Consider the following 24,948-nt stretch of genomic DNA (forward strand, 5'->3'; position numbering starts at 1 on the left):
TCCTGTGCTGCAACATGATTATGTACTATGGTTGACAAATTGGATGTATCATCATAGGGATTTTGATTCATTTACCGCTGATGAAAAAATCGCATTGCCATGTCTTACACTCATCGCATGTGATGTGCAAGTTTATATGATACAGCTAAATAACCTTGTAAACATTATTTTTACTCAACTGAAAAGGCCTCTTCCTTGCCAAGATATATCTACACATATCACAATGAGAAACTTCAGATGAATAAATTGCCATGCATTTGATATTTCCACTACGTGACCTGATGCTTACTTGATGATCATTATCATAAGATATCTTAACACATAATTATTGATTTACTATTATGATGTAGTAAATGAGGATGATGGTTGATGGTGTCATTTTCTTACACATACATGACCAATCTGTGCTCTAAAATAATTTCAGGTGCTCCTGGAAGTTGCCTTGTAAAGTTCTCCACCATGCCATTTATGTTTTGCAATCTGAATGATGTCTGTGACTATGCCAGTAGGAGCGACTACAGTTATTGGCTTAGCACTACAGAGCCAATGACTGCAATGATGACTCCCATACCACCAAGAGACTTACCAAACTATATATCCAGGTATGACTTCTATTGGGCTTCAGTTTGACATATAAGCTATGTATGGTTTATTTTTATAACACTCACATAAAATATGATTTATTATACTCCCTTCTTATGTATATGAAAATGATGTATTGGGCCATTTTCCGTGCATTACTTTTCATATTAAGGTGAGGCTCTAAAGCATGGTGGGTGCTGTTTGGACCATCCTGTATAAATGCTCACAACATAGGTTATATTGCAGGGAGGGTTCTCACCTGTGCAATTCAGAAAAGCTGGTTGTGATAGGAAGAATCCAGATGGCACAGGCTGTGAAAAAGTCACTGAAGTGAAGAACATTACATTGGGCAGCGTGCTCAACAACTGGGTGGTCCAGCTGTTTCTTGTCCACATTTTGTCAGTGACCATTCAAGCAGATGGACAGCTTGTTGGCTGTCATGCCCACCTAGAGTGTAGCACAGTGGTTGCAGCTTAGTTTGTAGATCACAGGACTGCTTTCTCATGTAGTCCTGCATTTGATGGGATAGGTGATGCTTGTGACTGGACTATAGTAGTTGCTGGTGGGAGGATATATGATATATTATAAATGAGACAGGTATTGCATCTAGGCCTATTACTGTGTTTTGAGCCATGAAGCAAGAGGTTGGGAGTAGGGCTGGAGCAGAGATGGATGAGGATCTTGTGTAGGTTTGGTGGGCGCAGAATACCACTGTGGGAGGAATAGTGGGTAGGACATTCCTCGTTTCAGGACATGATGAGAGGTAGTTTCTTGGGTAATATGCACATCTTTCAAAACAGGAGGTTCCTTTCCATCACTACAATTTGCCCTCACTCATATCTAGGGTGAGTTTTGATTTGAAACGCTTCTGTATCTGCCATAATTACTAGATTTAGCAACCAATAATTGCATTTTGTCTACACACGTAAAAAAAATTATTGGGAAAGCAGGTAATGAGATTGTTACTGAGACAAATGGTTATTTAACTCAAATGATCACACCTTGTTTTACTGTGAGTATAAGTATAGTAAAACATTCTCTTTTAAATCTTTCTTTGTCATCCTCCATATGTTACTATAGATCATGTAGTATTGTTGTGCATTATAATTAGTTTCTGAATCTGATTCTTTGCTTTCTGAAGACACTTTGATGAATCTGGTACTTTGCTTTCTGAGGACACTTTGATGGCTATAGAGAATTAATATTTCCTTTTTCCCACTAAGAAACTGAATTTTTGAAAAATTATCTCGAATAGCAATAGTTTATCATCTGTACTTGTAGTCATGTTTTAATGCTAATGAAATGTGTTAAACTATTTTCAAATGATAACTGCTTTAACTACAAACAATTTTTGCAAGTACTGTATTTCCAGGGGCAGATGTGGACAATGGACATAATTTATTGGTTATGAACTACACATTAAAACTGAAATAATTGCAGGAATGTAGGAAGTTAAGGAGATGAAACCTGGATTAGTTGAAAGAACTAGAAGTTGTTGCAAGTTTCAAAGAGAGTAAACAGAAACTGATGTGATGAGCTCAAGGCAGCAGAGGATCAGATAGGCAAATAGACAACATCCAGTAGACCTCATTGGGTAGCACAAAAGATACTGAATCAAACTGATGAAAGGAGAAAATATAAAAATTTAGCAAATGAATGTCTAAAAAATGATATTGACAGGAAGTGGCAAAGCAGGAATGGTTAGATGAGAAATACCAATATGTAGAAGCTTGCATGACTATGGGCACAATAGATGTAGCTTATAGGAGAATCAAAGAGATCTTTGCAGAGAAGGAAAGTGCCTGTATTAATATTAAGAGCCCTTACTTAGCATTGTAAAGAAGGATGAAAGGTGGAAGGAATACATATGACTGTCTATTCAAGGGAAACATACTTGAAGATAATATTATAGAAAGAGAGAAGGGAGTAAATGCAGATGCGATGAGAGATATGATACTGCACAATTTGACAGAGTTCTGAAAGATTTAAGGCAAAATGAGTCTTCTAAGCTAGATGACAGTCCCTCAGAATAATTCAGAACCAACTATGATAAACTACTCTGCCTTGTATGTAAGATATATCAGACAGGAAAATACCCTCAGACTACAAGAAGGATGCAATAATTCCATTTGCAAAGAAGACATGTGCTGAAAGGAAGACTGGAAAAATTGGTAGAAGCTAACCTTGGGGAATATCAGTTTGAATTCCAGAGAAATGTAGGATCACAAGAGGCATATCCACCCTACAATTTAAGTCAGAAGATAGGTTGATGAAAGGCAAACCTACATTTATATCATTTGTAGATTTAGTAAAACTTTTGACACTGTTGACTGGAATGCCCTCTTAGAAAATCTGAAGGTATTTGGGGTAAAATATAGAGAGCAAAACATTATCCACAACTTGTAAAGAAACCAGGCCACAGTTAGAAGAGTCAAAGGACATGAAAGTGAAGAAGCTGTTAAGAAAGAAGTAAGACAGAGTTGTAACCTCTCCTCAGTGTTATTGAATTATACATTGAGCAATCAGGGCTGGAACAGAATGGACAGTGACTTGAAGAAGGCTTATAAGATAATTAGATAATTATCAATGAAAGTAAAACAATGGTAATGTTGTATTTGAATTAAATCAGGTCATACTGATAGAACTGAATTAGGAAATGAGATAGTAAAAGTATAAGATGAATTTTGTTATTTTGGGCACAAAATAATGGACATAGCACAGAGGATATAAAATGCAGACTGGCAATAAGAATACAAGTGTTTCTGAAAAGAGAAATTTGTTAACATCTAATATAAATTTAAGTGTCTTATTCTGAAGATATTTGTATGGAGTATGGTCTGTACCTAAGTGAAATGTGGAATATAAGCAGTTCACACAAGAAGATAACTTTTGAAAATTAAATTGGTAAATGAGGTGGTACTGAACTGAAATGCAGAAAAAAGAAATTTGTGGCACAACTTGACTAAAAGAAGGGACTAGCTGACAGAACACATCTTGAGGTGCCAAAGAATCCTGTTTGGTAGTGGAAGAAAAGATGGGGGGGAGGTTAAAAATTGTAGATGGAGGCAAAGGCTTGGATACAGTAAGCTGGTTCAAATGGATGTAGGTTTCAGCAGTTATGCAGAAGTGAAAAAGGTCGCACAGAACTGACTAGCTTTGAGAGCTGCATCAAATCAGTCTTTGGACTAACGATATCAATATTATAATAACATTGTTGATTATTATTATTGCTTCATTTACAGGATAACTGAAGTTTAATATCTATTGCCCCAATAATAATTTTAACTTTCTTACAGACCATTTGTATCAGGAAGAATGATAGCACAGCAATCAACTACAGTGTAATAAAAATTAGTTTATATAAGTTGTTTTATGCAGATTGTAATAATGTGCTATTTTCCTAGTACTGATGCAGCTTGCCACAGATGAATCATGTACATCTGGGTTGAACTTATTTTGTATTTGCATTGCTAAATAGATGCCCCATGTGCTGTTTTAAATAAAAGTAACCTATCAGTACAATTAGAATGAAGTGTTTTACAGTTATGTCCAATTAATTTTGTAGGTGTACAGTTTGTGAGGCGCCTACACGTGTCATAGCAGTCCACAGTCAGTCCATAAATTATCCATCGTGCCCTAATGGTTGGGAAATTCTGTGGACAGGCTACAGTTTTATCATGGTAAATACTGATGCTGTTAAGTTTAGTGCTATTTCATTAACTTTTGCATAATTATTTAAGTCTGATATAATAGCATTTTTTATTAATTAAATGGAAATTTGGCAAGTACCCAAACAGCCAGTTCACATATATTGTTTGCACATACATTATAATGCATAATCCTACAAAACTTACTATAAATTTACAAACATGATAGTAGATAACCATTAAATAGTTATTCAACTCTACTGATAGATATAGCAGCATATGACACACAAAACATAACATTGAGGTCTTCAACAACTTTAGAATGAATTTTTCACTCCTGGTTGACAGGAGAGCTTCTGTGAAGTTTGGAAGGTAGGAGACGAGATACTGGCAGCATTAAAGATGTGTGAACGGAGGGGGGGGGGGGGGGGGGGCACGAGTAGCTCAGTTGGTAGAGCACTTCCCCTCGAAAGGCAAAGGTCCCGAGTTTGAGTCTCGGTCCAGCACACAATTTTAATCTGCCAGGAAGTTTCAACAACTTTGTTATAATACTATAGTGCACATTGCACTTTCCTCCTTTTTAATTCTTCCATTTCTAACAGCACCTTAAAGTGTGTCAGCAGTTAGCAATTTATTTTGACGATCTTTAACAGTGAGGCAGATATGTGGTTAGGTAGCCAGGGGCCACTTGATCCACATGCTCCACCTCTTGACAATCACTGGTTGTTGACATGATAATGTAATTTATGAATATATGCTTTTTGACTTTTGCTTTGGTTAAGCCTTAGTTAAGCCAAATTGTTTCAGTTTTTTCATCTGCCATACCACATCTGACTCCAGATGCATATGCAATAGCGGCATAGGTCCTTGAGTTTTGTCTGTAGAAGGTCTGTCGCTGTCTATACTATTTCTCCAGACCCCGCAACCCCCCTCCCACCCCTTTATTTGTATCATGTATCCCAGTTGTAGTAGGTTGTGATATTGTATGATTTAGCATTTTTATCCATTATTTGTAAGAATCTTTGCATATATATCATTTCCATCAGGTACTACTAATGTAGCTGATCAGTCTGCCATATAATTTTATAGTATCCAACATGCTTTTCCATCCAACACATCACAAACTGAATTTCTGATCTGATATACTAAAAACATAGTGCTGTATACTATAGGATTTAGTTCATCAAAAAACAAAGATGATGTGACTTACCAAACGAAAGCGCTGGCAGGTCGAAAGACACACAAACAAACTCAAACATACACACAAAATTCAAGCTTTCACAACAAACTGTTGCCTCATCAGGAAAGAGGGAAGGAGAGGGAAAGATGAAAGGATGTGGGTTTTGAGGGAGAGGGTAAGGAGTCATTCCAATCCCGGAGCAGAAAGACTTACCTTAGGGGGAAAAAAGGACGGGTATACACTCGCACACACACACATATCCATCCACACATATACAGACACAAGCAGACATATTTAAAGACAAAGAGTTTGGGCAGAGATGTCAGTCGAGGCAGAAGTGCAGAGGCAAAGATGTTGTTGAATGACAGGTGAGGTATGAGTGGCGGCAACTTGAAATTAGCGGAGATTGAGGCCTGGTGGGTAGCGGGAAGAGAGGATATATTGAAGAGCAAGTTCCCATCTCCGGAGTTCAGATAGGTTGGTGTTGGTGCGAAGTATCCAGATAACCAGGACGGTGTAACACTGTGCCAAGATGTGCTGGCCGTGCACCAAGGCATGTTTAGCCACAGGGTGATCCTCATTACCAACAAACACTGTCTGCCTGTGTCCATTCATGGAAATGGACAGTTTGTTGCTGGTCATTCCCACATAGAATGCATCACAGTGTAGGCAGGTCAGTTGGTAAATCACGTGGATGCTTTCACACGTGGCTCTGCCTTTGATCGTGTACACCTTCCGGGTTACAGGACTGGAGTAGGTGGTGGTGGGAGGGTGCATGGGACAGGTTTTACACTGGAGGCGGTTACAAGGATAGGAGCCAGAGGGTAGGGAAGGTGGTTTGGGGATATCATAGGGATGAACTAACAGGTTACGAAGGTTAGGTGGACGGCGGAAAGACACTCTTGGTGGAGTGGGGAGGATTTCATGAAGGATGGATCTCATTTCAGGGCAGGATTTGAGGAAGTTGTATCCCTGCTGGAGAGCTACATTCAGAGTCTGGTCCAGTCCCGGAAAGTATCCTGTCACAAGTGGGGCACTTTTGTGGTTCTTCTGTGGGAGGTTCTGGGTTTGAGGGGATGAGGAAGTGGCTCTGGTTATTTGCTTCTGTACCAGGTCGGGAGGGTAGTTATGGGATGCGAAAGCTGTTGTCAGGTTGTTGGTGTAATGCTTCAGGGATTCCGGACTGGAGCAGATTCGTTTGCCATGAAGACCTAGGCTGTAGGGAAGGGACCGTTTGATGTGGAATGGGTGGCAGCTGTCATAATGCAGGTACTGTTGCTCGTTGGTGGGTTTGATGTGGACGGACGTGTGAAGCTGGCCATTGGACAGATGGAGGTCAACGTCAAGGAAAGTGGCGTGGGATTTGGAGTAGGACCAGGTGAATATGATGGAACCAAAGGAGTTGAGGTTGGAGAGGAAATTCTGGAGTTCTTCTTCACTGTGAGTCCAGATCATGAAGATGTCATCAATAAATCTGTACCAAACTTTGGGTTGGCAGGCCTGGGTAACCAAGAAGGCTTCCTCTAGGCGACCCATGAATAGGTTGGCGTACGAGGGGGCCATCCTGGTACCCATGGCTGTTCCCTTTAATTGTTGGTATGTCTGGCCTTCAAAAGTGAAGAAGTTGTGGGTCAGGATGAAGCTGGCTAAGGTAATGAGGAAAGAGGTTTTAGATAGGGTGGCAGGTGATCGGCGTGAGAGGAAATGCTCCATCGCAGCGAGGCCCTGGGTGTGCGGAATATTTGTGTATAAGGAAGTGGCATCGATGGTTACAAGGATGGTTTCGGGGGGTAACAGATTGGGTAAGGATTCCAGGCATTCGAGAAAGTGGTTGGTGTCTTTGATGAAGGATGGGAGACTGCATGTAATGGGTTGAAGGTGTTGATCTACATAGGCAGAGATACGTTCTGTGGGGGCTTGGTAACCAGCTACAATGGGGCGGCCGGGATGATTGGGTTTGTGAATTTTAGGAAGAAGGTAGAAGGTAGGGGTGCGGGGTGTCGGTGGGGTCAGGAGGTTGATGGAGTCAGGTGAAAGGTTTTGCAGGGGGCCTAAGGTTCTGAGGATTCCTTGAAGCTCCGCCTGGACATCGGGAATGGGATTACCTTGGCAAACTTTGTATGTGGTGTTGTCTGAAAGCTGACGCAGTCCCTCAGCCACATACTCCCGACGATCAAGTACCACGGTCATCGAACCCTTGTCCGCCGGAAGAATGACGATGGAACGGTCAGCCTTCAGATCACGGATAGCCTGGGCTTGAGCAGGGTGTTGTGGTTCCAGATTGTGTTGATTGGAAATTTGAGGTTTTGGAGGGAGTGGAGCTGGAAGTGGGAGATTGAGTAGATGGGAATAGGATTAAGGTTTTTTAAGAAGGATTGAGATGCAAGGCTGGAAGTCAGAAATTCCTGGAAGGTTTGGAGAGGGTGATTTTGAGGAAGAGGAGGTGGGTCCCGCTGCGACGGAGGACGGAACTGTTCCAGGCAGGATTCAATTTGGATAGTGTCCTGGGGAGTTGGGTCATTGGGAGTAGGATTAGGAATATTTTTCTTCGTGGCAAAGTGATATTTCCAGCAGAGAGTACGAGAGTAGGACAGTAAATCTTTGATGAGGGCTGTTTGGTTGAATCTGGGAGTGGGGCTGAAGGTGAGGCCTTTGGATAGGACAGAGGTTTCGAATTGGGAGAGAGGTTTAGAGGAAAGGTTAACTACTGAATTAGGGTGTTGTGGTTCCAGATTGTGTTGATTGGAAATTTGAGGTTTTGGAGGGAGTGGAGCTGGAAGTGGGAGATTGAGTAGATGGGAGAGACTGGGTTTGTGTGCAATGAGAGGAGGTTGAGGTTTGCTGGAAAGGTTGTGAAGGGTGAGTGAGTTGCCTTTCCGGAGGTGGGAAACCAGGAGATTGGATAGTTTTTTGAGGTGGAGGTTGGCATGCTGTTCTAATTTGCGGTTGGCCTGTAGGAGGATGCTCTGAACAGCTGGTATATCCTCTCTTCCCGCTACCCACCAGGCCTCAATCTCCGCTAATTTCAAGTTGCCGCCACTCATACCTCACCTGCCATTCAACAACATCTTTGCCTCTGCACTTCCGCCTCGACTGACATCTCTGCCCAAACTCTTTGTCTTTAAATATGTCTGCTTGTGTCTGTATATGTGTGGATGGATATGTGTGTGTGTGCGAGTGTATACCCGTCCTTTTTTCCCCCTAAGGTAAGTCTTTCCGCTCCCGGGATTGGAATGACTCCTTACCCTCTCCCTTAAAACCCACATCCTTTCGTCTTTCCCTCTCCTTCCCTCTTTCCTGATGAGGCAACAGTTTGTTGCGAAAGCTTGAATTTTGTGTGTATGTTTGTGTTTGTTTGTGTGTCTTTCGACCTGCCAGTGCTTTCGTTTGGTAAGTCACATCATCTTTGTTTTTTGATAAATTTTTCCCACGTGGAATGTTTCTCTCTATTATATTAATAGGATTTAGTTCTTCTGATAGTTCTTTAGGAGCTAAAAAGCTGGCATTATAACTATTACTATATTTTACGAAAAGGATAGATTGCCATTCACTGTAAAGATGATCCATTGAGTTGCAAACAGGCTCAACAAAAATACTGTTACACAGTTAGCTTCTGGCCATAGCTTTCTTCAGAAAAGAAAACACACATATTCACAGAAGCAAGTACACCTCATGCACACGTGATCACGTTCTCCAGCAGTTCAGACCAGAATATTGTTGATATTCTCTCGCAGGAGAGCTTCTGTAAAGTTTGGAAGGTAGGAGACGAGATACTGGCAGAAGTAAAGCTGTGAGTACCGGGCGTGAGTCGTGCTTCGGTAGCTCAAATGGTAGAGCACTTGCCCGCGAAAGGCAAAGGTCCCGAGTTCGAGTCTCGGTCGGGCACACAGTTTTAATCTGCCAGGAAGTTTCAAAATGCTATTTGTTGCATTTGCTACTTTTCAAAGCTCTTTTTGAAGGTTTTAAAACTTGTTTTTATGGGATCTGATTGTAGAAGTGTGTTGAGTGGGTCAGAGAATACTTTAATTTTTATGAAGCTCAATTTTGTCCACCAGTGGACATAAGCATTTTGAAAAGTTGCTCCTCATATATTCTTGTCTCATACTTCCAGGGTCCAATTAATGTGGGTCTGCTATCAGTTTTATCATCAGCGTGTGTTTCAGTTTCTGATGTGGTGTCCAGAATTTCCCTTCCATAAAAGAGAGCTTCTTCCTACCAAGATTTCACAAAAAATTGGTGTTCCGTCAAAGTATCCATTGCATTAAAGTGAGGTACACTGCATGAAAGAAACAGAAAAAAAAAGAAAAAGAAAAGAAGTGAAGCACACAGAAGACATGGTCGGTTGTCAACATAACTTCATACACATACACACCATCACCAGGTACATAAACGATTAGAGTTGCAATTCTCTGTGACATGTAAAACAACCACCAAAATGCATTAGTGTTGTTCATGTTTAGTTGTGTTGACGGGCCTGGTAGAGTATATGAGGTGTGTGAACAGTGTCAGACATTGAGTGACCGCTGTGAATGACCCAGAGATTCTGCACACTTGTGTGAGACAGCACCTGACAGAGTCTGAAGGGGTCTCATTATGGGTCTCCATTTAGCCAGCTGGTTGAATCGTGCAGTATTCAGATTTTCGGCGCATTCAGATGAGACAGTGGTCCAGTGAGGTCTGCAAATTTGTCACAAAGGTTGTAGTTGACCATGTCTGACCACCGCACTGGAGGACTGCTGTATTGTGCACCAAGCACATCATATCCCCTTCACACCTTTGCTTGTAATCTGAGAATAAATAACGGACTCCCTGCAAGATTCTGTGTTGTCCTGTGTAATTGGTCAGAGACTAGAGGCAGCCAGACTGGGGAGTTACTGTATGAAATGTAAGAGGTCATTATCATCACAACACTAAACAGCTGCAGTGGAAAGGTGCCACGTCTGCGAAGCATGGACTGCAAATGAATGGCACTGCATTGTGTCCTGCATTTCCCAGGATGTCCATCACTGGTCAATTTGTCTAATGTTTTGGAGAGGCACGACAGTGTTACTCCTGGCATCGTGTGTGGGGAGCCATCGGTTATGACTTATGGTCACAGCTAGTTGTGACTGAGGGAACTCTGATGGCACAGTGGTATATTGTAGACATTCTGTGTCCTCACATGTTACCTCTCATGCGACAGTATCGTGGTGCCGTTTTCAACAGGACAATGCTCATCCACATATATATCTATGAATCATCTGTTTGACACTGAGGTACTCCTTTGGTCACCAAAATCCAGATCTGTCCCCATGAGAAGTTGTATGGCACCAGCCCGGACGTGAACTTCTTCGCAGTACCAGTATGTCAAGTACCAGTTTGAACAGTTATGGACAAAATTGCCTCAGGAGAGGATGCAGTGGTTTTATGACATCCTTCTCAACCAAATCTGTGCATGCATCTAGCTAGGGGGAAGGGCGGAGACGCAGTGACATAATAATGATAAGTGGGCATGCTGTCGAGTTCTTTGTGCATTTTGTAATCAAAAAAATAACATCACATAGGCTCTCAATTCATTAAGTTTCATTTCAGGGTGTTTTGTCAGACAGTGTATTTTTGGTAAATCAGCAGCTACTAGTCCGGTGCTGGTGGAATTGTTGTTTATACTTTTTCAGTGCTTTTTTTGACACTTTTTGCTGTGTCACATGGGGTTATGCTTCATTTTTTAATAAAGTGTATTAGTTTTTTGTAATCCATGATAGTTTCCCAATTACTAAACAATTACCTGTTTTCTGCTACAATATGCGTAAACTTTGCTTCCATCTCCTAAGTGACAAGTGTTGAGGGTGTGGTCAGATCCCAATAGTTCCTTCAGTATTGCCCACATTGGCTCATGTTACATGGGCGTTTAACAGAGTATTTCATCCACAACACTGTTGATTTCCTTAGAGAAACTTACTCTTATCAGTTTACTGTCATTTGATATCACAAAATGTGCTTCTTCTATTATGTCTGTGATAGACTTCCCACCCAGTCTTTCCTACCTGCACCTGAGTGATGGTGTTCATTGAAGTCTCTAATAATCAACTTTGTATAGGGCATGCAGCTTTACTGTATGGATAAATGATGATGGCGTCCTCTTGGGTAAAATATTCCGGAGGTAAAATAGTCCCCCATTCGGATCTCCGGGCGGGGACTACTCAGGAGGACGTCGTTATCAGGAGAAAGAAAACTGGCGTTCTACGGATCGGAGCGTGGAATGTTAGATCCCTTAATCGGGCAGGTAGATTAGAAAATTTAAAAAGGGAAATGGATAGGTTAAAGTTAGATATAGTGGGAATTAGCGAAGTTCGGTGGCAAGAGGAACAAGACTTTTGGTCAGGTGAATACAGTGTTATGAATACAAATCAAATAGGGGTAATGCAGGAGTAGGTTTAATAATGAATAAAAAAATAGGAGTGCGGGTAAGCTACTACAAACAACATAGTGAATGCATTATTGTGGCCAAGATAGACATGAAGCCCACGCCTACTACAGTAGTACAAGTTTATATGCCAACTAGCTCTGCAGATGATGAAGAAATTGATGAAATGTATGATGAGATAAAAGAAATTATTCAGGTAGTGAAGGGAGATGAAAATTTAATAGTCATGGGTGATTGGAATTCGAGAGTAGGAAAAGGGAGAGAAGGAAACATAGTAGGTGAATATGGATTGGGGCTAAGAAATGAAAGAGGAAGCCACCTGGTAGAATTTTGCGCAGAGCATAACTTAATCATAGCTAACACTTGGTTCAAGAATCATGAAAGAAGGTTGTATACATGGAAGAACCCTGGAGATACTAGAAGATATCAGATAGATTATATAGTGGTAAGACAGAGATTTAGGAACCAGGTTTTAAATTGTAAGACATTTCCAGGGGCAGATGTGGACTCTGACCACAATCTATTGGTTATGAACTGTAGATTAAAACTGAAGAAACTGCAAAAAAGTGGGAATTTAGGGAGATGGGACCTGGATAAACTGAAAGAACCAGAGGTTGTAGAGAGTTTCAGGAAGAGCATAAAGGAACAATTGACAAGAATGGGGTAAAGAAATACAGTAGAAGAAGAATGGGTAGCTCTGAGGGATGAAGTGGTGAAGGCAGCAGAGGATCAAGTAGGTAAAAAGACGAGGGCTGGTAGAAATCCTTGGGTGACAGAAGAAATACTGAATTTAATTGATGAAAGGAGAAAATATAAAAATGCAGTAAATGAAGCAGGCAAAAAGGAATACAAACGTCTCAAAAATGAGATCGACAGGAAGTGCAAAACGGCTAAGCAGGCATGGCTAGAGGGCAAATGTAAGGATGTAGAGGCTTACCTCACTAGGGGTAAGATAGATACTGCCTACAGGAAAATTAAAGAGACCTTTGGAGAGAAGAGAACCTCTTGTATGAATATCAATGGCTCAGATGGAAACCCAGTTCTAAGCAAAGAAGGGAAAGCAGAAAGGTGGAAGGAGTATATAGAGGTACTATACAAGGGTGATGTTCTTGAGGACAGTATTATGGAAATGGAAGAGGATGTAGATGAAGATGAAATGGGAGATATGATACTGCATGAAGAATTTGATAGAGCACTGAAAGACCTAAGTCGAAACAAAGCCCCGGGAGTAGACAAGATTCCATTAGAACTACTAACAGCCTTGGGAGAGCCAGTCCTGACAAAACTCTACCATCTAGTGAGCAAAATGTATGAGACAGGCAAAATACCCTCAGACTGCAAGAAGAATATAATAATTCCAATCCCGAAGAAAGCAGGCGTTGACAGATGTGAAAATTATCGAACTGTCAGTTTAATAAGTCACGGCTGCAAAATACTAACGCGAATTCTGTACTGACGAATGGAAAAACTGGTAGAAGCCTACCTTGGGGAAGATCAGTTTGGATTCCGTAGAAATAGGGAACACGTGAGGCAATACTGACCCTACGACTTATCTTAGAAGCTAGATTAAGAAAAGGCAAACCTACGTTTCTAGCATTTGTAGACTTAGAGAAAGCTTTTGACAATGTTGACTGGGATAATCTCTTTCAAATTCTGAAGGTGGCAGGGGTAAAATACAGGGAGCGAAAGGCTATTTACAATTTGTACAGAAACCAGATGGCAGTTATAAGAGTCGAGGGGTATGAAAGGGAAGCAGTGGCTGGGAAGGGAGTGAGACAGGGTTGTAGCCTCTCCCCAATGTTATTCAATCTGTATATTGAGCAAGCAGTAAAGGAAACAAAAGAAAAATTCGGAATAGGTATTAAAATCCATGGAGAAGAAATAAAAACTTTAAGGTTCGCCGATGACATTGTAATTCTGTCACAGACAGCAAAGGACTTGGAAGAGCAGTTGAACGGAATGGACAGTGTCTTGAAGAGAGGATATAAGATGAACATCAACAAAAGCAAAACGAGGGTAATGGAATGTAGTCGAATTAAGTCGGGTGATGCTGAGGGAATTAGATTAGGAAATGAGACACTTAAAGAAGCAAAGGAGTTTTGCTATTTGGGGAGCAAAATAACTGATGATGGTCGAAGTAGAGAGGATATAAAATGTAGACTGGCAGTGCCAAGGAAAGCATTTCTGAAGAAGAGAAATTTGTTAACATCGAGTATAGATTTACATGTCAGGAAGTCGTTTCTGAAAGTATTTGTATGGAGTGTAGCCATGTATGGAAGTGAAACATGGACGATAAATAGTTTGGACAAGAAGAGAATAGAAGCCTTCGAAATGTGGTGCTACAGAAGAATGCTGAAGATTAGATGGGTAGATCACGTAACTAATGAGGAAGTATTGAATAGGATTTGGGAGAAGAGGAGTTTGTGGCACAACTTGACAAGAAGAAGGGATTGGTAGGTAGGACATGTTCTGAGGCATCAAGGGATCACCAATTTAGTATTGGAGGGCAGCGTGGAGGGTAAAAATTGTAGAGGGAGACCAAGAGATGAATACGCTAAACAGATTCAGAAGGATGTAGGCTGCAGTACGTATTGGGAGATGAAGAAGCTTGCACAGGATAGCGTAGCATGGAGAGCTGCATCAAACCAGTCTCAGGACTGAAGACCACAACAACAACAACATAATTGAAAGTAACCATTAGGTCTCTCAGTAGCTTCATATTAATTGACATCCAGTAATCTGAACATATCCCCTTACATGTACAAATGGAAATGCCTGTAACGTACTTTTGGATTGTCTTTATGTGCAGATCTCTGGCCTCTTATGTATTACTCTTTTATTAGCAAGGCAGTGCCCAGTACCTGCCCATCTTGTTGTTTTAGATTGTGTTGTATCCAGGAAGGTGTGAATGCAGATCTCTTTTCAGCCTAGTTTTGGAAGCAGCACAATTGTGATTTGCAGTCTTTCGATAATCTGCACCAAGCTATCCTTATCTACCTCCAGAGGGAACTGCCCACTGTAAAATCCTATTTCTTGTTAAGACAATTGCAGGCTTTCATCTAACTGCACTGCCATTAGAACCAGCTCTTATACTGTCAAGCAACTTCTTAACACTTCAATTATGTTGATTGTGAGGACCAGTTTAATTTAATATATAAATGACTAAATTCCAGTTACCATTAGTGATACTTTCATTATAGTTGTACCTGTTCAAAAGTTTGTGCTAGTGGTGGAGAATGCCAGTGCCGAATCTGCTGAAGATTCATGTCTGTGGGAAAAAATGAATTCCTTAGACAAACTTACTCTCATCTGTGTCTGTGTATGTGTTTGTTTGTTTTTAGTCTCAGATTAAACAGTGTGAACCATGGTTATCTTTGACTGGAGAAATTTCATGGATCAAGGCAAATTCAACTGCTAATGTCAGTTCACATCTGAGTGACATTACAAAACAACGCCTCTGTTTTATGCAAATATAGTTAAAAAGAAGTAAATAACAAATGTGGTGTTATTAATACAAAAACTGTTAAGTACATCCACTATTGCACTGCTGAAGCTCAAAATGTATAAACTTTAAGGTTAGGTTAAGGAAATATTGGCTATGTAAGTAATGAGTACAGATAAGGCAATAACTACGCAAATTGTATTCAAATTTTAACTACAAAAGAGGTGCATAAACTGCTATGATAACTGCATGCATGTTTGTGAACAAAACTACACTGAAGCACCAAAGAGACTGGTATAGGCATCCATATTCAAATGCAGAGATACGTAGACAGTCCTATAATAATGCATCATCACTAGTCTGTGTCAATGCTGCTGCAAGTGTGGCTGCTTGATGACTGATGCCATCTTAAGAGAAATGTCACTTATACTGCACTTCCTTATCTAACTGTAGCGCGGCTTATGCAACCAACCGGAAGTGAATTTCAGCCTGGCAGAGCTCAAGTAATAACTAGGAGCTATGCCCGCTGGGCTCCTTCTTTAATACTCTTTCTTAAGTATTGTAGATAAGCATATTATGCTATTTTATGGCACATATATATCAAAGTATGTTGTAGTGGCAGCAAGACTCACAGAGATGCCCAGAGGTGCCTCACACAGAGAGCATCCCAGGGTGCCCCTGAGAGCTACAACTCCAAGAAGAATTGCTCCTCAGCTTTTGGAAATATCAATGTGTAGACTGTTTTTGTTTTGTTTTATTATTTTTTTTATAAAATCTCATGGGAGATAAGGAAACGATAGATACTTTATTTTAATTTCTATAATAATGTGTCACATCACCAACAACATTAATCTTGCTACAATTAAGAGCTCCTTTAAGCCTTATGGACACAGAACCTGAATCATTTATTTTATGATGATTCCTCATCCTGAGAACCAACGGCATTGTAGACATATAATATATACCTCTGTCTCTGTTGTAGACTTCACATATCTGAAATGTCAGATATGCAATACTTTCTCGACTATTAAAAGTCTCCAGCCCTGCCACAGTGTCTACTTTAGGACCACGTACTACAGCCGCAGTAACCCAACCATTACCATGTCCATTAGCATCTGCTATCGTAAGTGTGAAATTCAATATTCATCCACAAAAGACTGAAGGGCCACGCAAAATAACTTGGGCACCTACTCCATTCTTCATACTAATAGCATTATTATCAATAGCTTTATATACTGTAAGGCGTGAATGCCTTCTGCTCCTATAATAACGTGGCATCACTAGTCTGTGTCAATGCTGCTAGCACTTCCTTATCTAACCGCAGCGTGGCTTACACAACCTACCGGGAGTGAATTTTAGCCCAGCAGAGCTCAAGTAATAACTAGGAGCTCTGCCTGCTGGGAGTCTGGTGCAGTTGTTAGATCAGTTACTGGCAGGTTATCAAGATTTAAGTGAGTTTGAATGTTGTGTTACAGTTGGCCCACAAGCAGTGGGGGACAGCTTCTTCAAGGTAGTGATGAAAGGTAGTGCTGAAGTGGGAATTTTTCCATACGTCCATTTCACGAGTGTACCGTGAATAACAGGAATACAGTAAAACATCAAATCTCTGACATTGCTGCAGTCAGAAAATGATCCTTCAAGAATGGGGCCAATGATGACTGAAGAGAATTGTTCAATGTGACTGAAGTGCAATCCTTGAGCAGATTTCTGCAGATTTCAATGCCGGACCATCAACAAGTGTCAGCATGTGAATCATTCAATGAAACATCATCGATATGGGCTTTTCGAGCTGAAGACTCACTCATGTACCCTTTATGACTGCACGAGACAAAGCTTTATGCCTCGTCTGGGCCCGTCAACACTGACACTGAACTGTTGATGACAGAAAACATGTTGCCTGGTTGGACGAGTCTTGTTTCAAATTGTATCGAATGGATGGACAGGTATGGGTATGGAGACAACCTCATGAATCCATGGACATATCAGCAGGGAACTGTTCAAGCTGATGGAGGCTCTGTAATGGTGTGGGTTGTGTGCAGCTGGAGTGATTTAGGACTTCTGACATGTCTGGATACGACTCTGACAGGTGACACATATGTAAGCATCCTGCCTGATCAACTGCGTCCATTTATGTCCACTGTGCATTCTGATGGACTTGGGCAATTCCAGCAGGATGATGCAACATCCCACATGTCCAGAATTGCTACAGAGTGGCTCCAGAAACACTGCTCTGAGTTAAACACTTCAGCTGGCCATCAAACTCTGCAGACATGAACATTATTGAGAATATCTGGGATGCCTTGCAACATGCTGTTCAGAAGAGATCTCCACCCCCTCTTACTCATATGGGTTTGTGGACAGCCCTGCAGGATTCATGGTGTTAGTTCTCTCCAGCACTACTTCAGACATTAGTCGAGTCCATGCCATGTTGTGTTGCAGCACTTCTGCGTGCTCATGGGGAGCCTACACAACATTAGGCAGGTGTACCAGTTTCTTTGGCTCTTCAGTGTAGTAAGAAGCATATGCAAATCAATTAGCGATTATAAGTTGGTGGCTCAAAGGTTGTGTCCTGGAATACAGTAACTGAGATTCGATTCCCAGTCAGTTCGTGGATTTTTTTCTAATTGCCCCTTCTTTTGCCTGTGTTTAAAATATGAAAAATGACATTTTTTTTTAAATTTAAAGTCAAAGGAAAACTAGATCATGTGGCAGTTATTATGGCTGCAGCATTTGATTTTACTTTTCAGTTTTACCATTCTTATTCCACATTTCAGAAGCATGCACTGTACTTTTTTCTTATGTTTGCACCAAAAGCAATCTCCTTTTTGTAAATTTCTCCCTGAGAAGAACATTTTCTGTGGTCTTTTTTTAAAAATATATATATAATGTGTTGCTTCCACAGTTAACATACACTATTTTTCTTACCCGCTCAATGTAAACATTCTCTCCTTCATCTTCTTTTTCATTGCAATCAATGAGAAGAACACTCTCATTTGAAGTTACAGTAATTTCCTGATTTACTGAAGTTGTGAATAAAGTGCTACTTTCAGTGTTATTTAAATGCAGCTAATTCATTTCAAAAAATTTATCCAAGCATAAAATTATATCTTGTCAAGTATGAATACCTTCTAGGTCCTTTTCTTAATATAATAACACATTTTCAAATTTTCCCAGTCAGATCTGTCCCTTTTTTCTGCGAATTAAAACCAGCAGCAACTCCTTTCCACATGGTTTCCGGCAATAAATCATTTTTAGCGAAGGAGAAGTTAGAGGATCACACCTTTTTCTGCTTATTTTCCTCCATCTTAGCAACACTACACTTTCGATAATAAATACTATGTATCAACAATGTATGATTAATATCTGCCATTGAAGCATGATAATCATTTGATGGTTGATTGTGGCAGCATTACCAAGCATGTTTCATGCTAATTTAGATCAACATTGAACATTGTACAGTCAGTCCAAAGTTTAATATTACACAATAGAATGGATTACTGAACAGAGTTCAATTTCTGAACTACGGTCAAAATTGGTCTCTAGTCAGTAATGTCTCTGCAACTGACCCTTAGTTTTTGAAACATTTGTTGTGCAAACAATTCATTATAGAGGAGATTAGGAGGTGGAGTGATTGCCATGTTCACATATGATGTGTTGTTCAGTTGGGGAGATTCTACAGGGTATCTTACATCATGCCTTTGTGATTTATTTCATGTTGATGCAATATTCTGGAAAAGATCTGTCATATAACATATGGGATTTTATTCAGTGGACACAGCTATCATAGTGTTCATTGATATCATGTTGTCCCATTCAGCATGTGCATTGTTGCTGCCTGTGACAATGACAGTGAGGGCAATTGTAATACCAGGTTTGTGTATGGTTTGACTGGACATTGGCTCCACTAATCACAAATGGTCGCTTTTAGCTTATGCAGTATTTTCTTGAACTTCTTAGGGTAGAATTTTATTTTAATTACACTGTGTCACAAATGGAATTTCTTCCTCTATTAGGCTGGACATTAACTTTTTTTAATTCTTTGTTCAATCACTTGAAATGATATACGTGCATGAATCCCTCTCTGATTAAAAATTATGATTCCTCCTAAATTGTTTGTTGACACATTGGTGCTGGTTGCAATTTTAATCTGATTTCCAACTTCCAGTTCCATATGAAAAATTTGTGATGAGTTGATACTAAGCCCTATCATGGAACTGAACTCACTTATGTAGTAGTGTACTGAACTGGTGTAATTTGAAACTTATATTTTGGACTTTGTTTCTTGGCTTGGATGTTGACTAAGCCTCAAGCAGATTTGTATTCTTCAGCACGAGAAGGTGGAAATTTGCAAAGAGAAATGCAGGGAGGGCAGCAATGCACAAAACTCCATATTAATTTTTGTTTTCAACCTCTCCATCAACAGAAGTGCAATATTGCAGAGATATTTTATAGCAACTCCAAAAAAACCTTCGATAAACCTCTCAGAATGTGAAAGATTTCTTCTTATATGGTAAATCTAAGACAGCCACCTTCTCTCTTCTCTCAAAAAAATAATCTTGAAAAAGTTTCAGCAGACATTGCAGCTTAGAACAGCCTCCAGTCATCCACAGTGGTTTGAAAAAAATCAGTCTCAAGTAACCCAAGTGTTGTATTGTATTAACAGTAAGAGCTCTGGGACTGAAGTCAAGCTAGCTATTTATTTCACATCAAACTACATGAAGGAAAAATTTTCACCATGAATGTGTCAAAGAAACTAAAAACACTGTTAATTGGTTGACAAAAGAAAATTCACCTGACAGTTAACATTGCATAAGAGCTTGCAGGAATTACGTGGACAATGTGCGCATTCCACAAAGTTGTGACAGCTTCTGGCTTGCCGTGACTGCTGGTCAGATACAAGCAACTCAGCTCAGTTCAGCGATGCACTGCTCATTGCCGTTGATATACAGTGACATGAAACAATAAAATATTTGCTTCTATGTTAGCATGTACCTAAACAAATCCAAAAATAAGGGAGATGGCCCTTATATCTGGCTCTAAAGAGAAATGAATGAATAAGAACTGCATGTACCTACTCTTATTTCTCTGTTTCTTGCCACCATTGGTAAAATGGTTTTGGTTTGTCCTCTTAGGCATCCATATGAGAGGGAAGGGTGGCAAGAGGTGGTACTTGTCCCTTCTGGAATCTGAAATGCGGAGTTTTTTTCATTACAGATGCCTCATACACATCTAGGGGTGATTTTCTGTGCTTTTGATAAATATCTCATTTAGCCTATTGCAGCACTTTGTCAGCATAATTCTGGTGGTATGACATATCTTGAAAGTGACCAACTCATTTATATAAAAAAAATTCAATTTTGCAGTCTTGCTTTCACCCTGGACAAATTTCAGCAGATGCCCTTGTTTGTCCTGCATGTAATTATTTGCATTCACTGTTTTTGCCATTTATATTTTCTTCTTTAAATGACTTGCTTTTTGTTGCCTCTGTATACATATTTGGATTCTTAACTGCTACAAAACTGTGTAGTAATGGCTGCACACTATTACTACAATGCCCCAAATTTCCTCTTGTTTACAATCACTGCATATGTTTTGTTGCAGCACACTCATGTTTGTGATGTGCGACCTGGGTGTATGTATTAACATAATTATGATCGAGAACTGGGTGTATTCAAAGCAGTCCAATAATTAGTGAAACATACAAAAATATGTTTGTATCCTTTAAGGATATTCAGCTTTCTTACACACACAGAAAATAGTGTTCCTTACCATGCCATGCATTTCAGTAAAGCAGTAAAGCTTTTTGAAAAATAAATGGTCTAAGCACTTGACACACATTGTGTGGAGGTAATTTGGTCCCATGCAATTTATGTGATTTATCCAGCATGACTGGTAGTAGAGCATTAAGCTGGGTGCACTTCAAAACATGAAAAGTCATTGTATCATATGACTTTGACATCAAGTCACAATTGGAATTGATCAACTCATACAAATACTGGATGTAACAATCTGTATGAATATGAAATGGAACTCCCACAGAGGCTCAGTTGTACGTAAAGCTGGTGGCACAATTTGGTCCATTGATACAATACTAGGAAAATACAATGAGTCTTCAAAAGAGATTGCTAACTTGTATGACCCATCCTACAATACTGCTTAAGTTTGTGGGATCTTTACCAAATAGGGGTGTTGGGGTAATGAATAAACACAGAGACGGGCAGCACAAATGGTCACAGGTTTGTTTGACCCATAGGCGAATGTCACAGAGGTGCTGAAGAAACTGGAAGTCAGCTATCCTGTGAGTTTCAGGAACTGGTGTTAAATGATGAATGTAAGAGTATTGTAGAACCCCCTACATATCACTCCCATAGGCATCACAAGGTAAAGACTAAATTAATTATACTGCACACAGAGGCAATTAAACAGTAAATTTTCCCTGCTCCATAGGTGAATGGAATGGGAAGAAGCCCTAATAAATGGTACTTTGTGAATATTGCACACAAAAAGAAAACTGTGAAACAGCCGGAGAATCTGAAAACATATTATTGTTTACCAATAATATGACAGATTAGAGAACCTGTGTGTGGGTTCATACTTATCTGCACAACAGATAAATTTTTTCTCCATATCTGCGTCCTGTGATGAAAACAGTAAATTTAGTCAATTAGTAGAAAGCAGAAAACAATTTTCTTGTGGTGTTGCAATTCTTTTTATTTCTGTGCTTGCTAAGAGACAGAAAAATTCCAGGATCTGCTGAGAATTGACGCCAGGCCTTTGGATGTATAGTCCAACACTACATACTTCGCCTTATGTAACATAATATTCAAACATTAACAGATATCATCATGTGTCTTGCATTAATCTACATTTGAAAATAATATTCTGTTTGTGTGGAAAAACACAGCTACTATGTCTCCACGATTTGTTAGATACAGTTAAGTAAGTTGCTTCATCCAAAACAGAAAACATTACTACACAGTGTACATGGAAATACATGCTCAATGGATGTCAATAAACCTGCACTTTAGAGCCTTTGGTAAATTAATGATATTAACATTTCTTTGTGGATAGTTAACATTCAGTCTGATGTCAGAGTATGACTGTCTACTCATCCATTTCATTTAGTCACCAGACTTCTGTATTTGATGCACATTATTTAATTGTGACTGACATGGAGATATAGTAGCTGTACGTTTCCACACAGACAGAATATTATTTTCAAATGTAGATTAATGCAAGACACATTATGGTGTTAGCTAATGTTTCACAATCAGTTTACATAAGACTAAATGTGTAATGTTGGACCACATATCCAAAGGCCTTGTGTCAATTCTCAGCAGATCCTGTTATTTTTCTGTCACTTATTACTTAATTAACCTCTGGCAATGACTTGTTAATGTGAAAGTTGCACAGTGGTTTGGGGTATAGGTCACCTTACAACTGACTAAGCCAGAAATGTAGTAGGAAGTCAGTGGCCTACAATCTATAATAGGACAATGCCTATTCAATGTGGTATTCAAACCAGTCTTTAAGCTGAAGTCAGCTTTATGATCGTAATGATTCCAGCCAACAGATAACAGAAGGAGAAAAGAAAGAGCAAAATCTATAAGGATTGACTGGTGAGCCAAATGTATGTCATCGAAGTTAAGGGGAAACTATGAGTAGACCTTGATCAAAATAACAAAATGATTGATATTTGAGCATAGGAGAGGGGAGGGGGCAGTCTTGTTGTTTTATATTTAACTGCACACACAATGTGGCTGCTGCAGCAACAGCTGAGCATTTCTGTACTGAATAAAATCACATGCTGCCCATTAACATGCAATATTGGGCATGCTTAGCAGAGAAGTAACATTCTTGTAATTTTTATGCACATTTTCAAAACAAGTCTAGGACATTCTGTCATTCAAATTCAATATGATACACAGAGAAGGAATGCAAATAATGAAAACTGGTCACACTTGTTACATCACTGCTCACTAGTTTCATTTGCAACTGACTGTAGCAACTGACACCTGAGCTAGCAGAGTAGTATGAAGATGGTGACCAGAATATAAGACATGACCAAGCTCATTCTATTTGGTTTTTACTGTCTTGTGAACAAGCATCTGCCAATCACTTCATTACTGATCCAATCATAGATAGATTCTTCCTTCAGCTCTAAATATGAGTGTTTATTTCCCCTAATTGTAAAATGTGGTTGCAATCAGGAACCATTTTTCTTTGATTGTGTCTTTGTCTTGTGTAATGCAGGTATTTTTAAATGTAATTTGCTTGTTTTGTGACTGCAGCACACCGATGCTGGAGCAGAAGGAAGTGGTCAGTCACTTGTTTCACCTGGCTCCTGCCTGGAGAGTTTCCGACCAAGGCCATTCATTGAGTGTCATGGTTTGGGCCGGTGCAATTATTTCACTACAGCATATTCTTATTGGCTGGCCACCATTGAGGAATATGAGATGTTCAGAAGACCAAGGCAGCAGACGCTGAAGGCAGGCAACCAAGAAGCTCGTGTCAGTCGCTGTGCAGTCTGTATTAGGCAGAAAAGAAGAGGTTCTAGTGATGGATTTTCTCTCCCTGATGCTGGAGAATATAGGACGGGTAGACGTCGCTTTGGATAAATTCTCAGCAGATGCATGTTGTAATGCACATATAAGAACTATGTTCAGTTTTTCCATCATTTACATGTAACTGCTGACAGTGTCAGAGAAGAACTAAGTAATGCTAAATTTATGTGTGGTGTGCTTTTTCTACCTGGAAAACATTTTTCTATCGGGAAAACATGAGTTTATAAGAGAATGCTTAAGTAAGTTTCAGTTGTGATCGATGCAGCTGGATGTTATGGAGAATGATGCAATAACTACAACTAACTGAAGTATTGTCTTCATAGAGGAGGAATATTAATTTGTGCCATTAATTCAGTTTCCTATTATTAGCATAAGTTATATTTAATATAATGACATTTTAGGAACTGTTCTATTTATGTACTGAATGCATGGTGCTATAAGTGATAGTAATATTGTAAGTGCTATCATGTTAAATAGATGTCATTTTGTAAAGTATTTATAAAATTTAAAAGAGATTAATGAAGTCACTGCCATCTCACTGCCACTTGGAGCTGTACTAATGTAAATAGTAAAACATAAAACAAACAATGCAATATGTGATGGACACTGTAAAAATGCCACTAAGAATTTTGTTTGTTAACAGGGAAATCAGACTTGTGCACAAAACAACAGTGCATTGTATTTTGTACAGCATCAAATAAATGTATTGTTTTTTTTCTTATTTTTTAAATGATTGTTAATAATATCATACTTTTAATTGCCAAATTATGAAGTTCAGTTAATACTGTAATATCTTTTACTTTTAACACACTTTCAGTTTTAAGCACCTCTCCTGAACGTTACCAATTTATAAATTTTATGTGTCCTTTATTTCATCTGCAGCAAATGTTGTTAATCTGTAATAGAGCAGTGGTACTTGAAGAGAAGTTATAGTCTTGTGGGCCAAAGAATTTTTATCACAAGAAATTAACTTGCAAATGATAGGTGGTGATTTACCACTCCTGGTCACTTAGCTGTGCATCAATGAATAGGTTTAAATTCCAAAGCTCTCCACAGTGGTTCATGGAATGAGGGTATGTGGTACTATTTGTGGTGGTCTATCTGTTGGAAGAGGATGTTAACCTCAGTGG

The 24,948-nt window shown here is 39.6% G+C and overlaps 1 protein-coding gene across 1 annotated transcript in view; it reads left to right on the top strand.

The window, feature by feature from the left end:
* The window catches only part of LOC124616033 (collagen alpha-5(IV) chain-like), a 616,123-nt gene extending 591,575 nt beyond the window's left edge, over nucleotides 1–24,548 (top strand). Inside the window, exons 32-34 of the mRNA XM_047144251.1 lie at nucleotides 425–602; nucleotides 4,148–4,262; nucleotides 23,546–24,548. Of these exons, the coding sequence (XP_047000207.1) occupies nucleotides 425–602; nucleotides 4,148–4,262; nucleotides 23,546–23,872 (620 nt within the window). The 3' untranslated portion in view covers nucleotides 23,873–24,548. The remainder of the gene's footprint in view (nucleotides 1–424; nucleotides 603–4,147; nucleotides 4,263–23,545) is intronic.
* The last annotated feature ends 400 nt before the right edge of the window (nucleotides 24,549–24,948 follow it).

This window comes from Schistocerca americana, chromosome 5, assembly GCF_021461395.2.
Source record: "Schistocerca americana isolate TAMUIC-IGC-003095 chromosome 5, iqSchAmer2.1, whole genome shotgun sequence".
Classification (NCBI taxonomy): domain Eukaryota; kingdom Metazoa; phylum Arthropoda; class Insecta; order Orthoptera; family Acrididae; genus Schistocerca; species Schistocerca americana.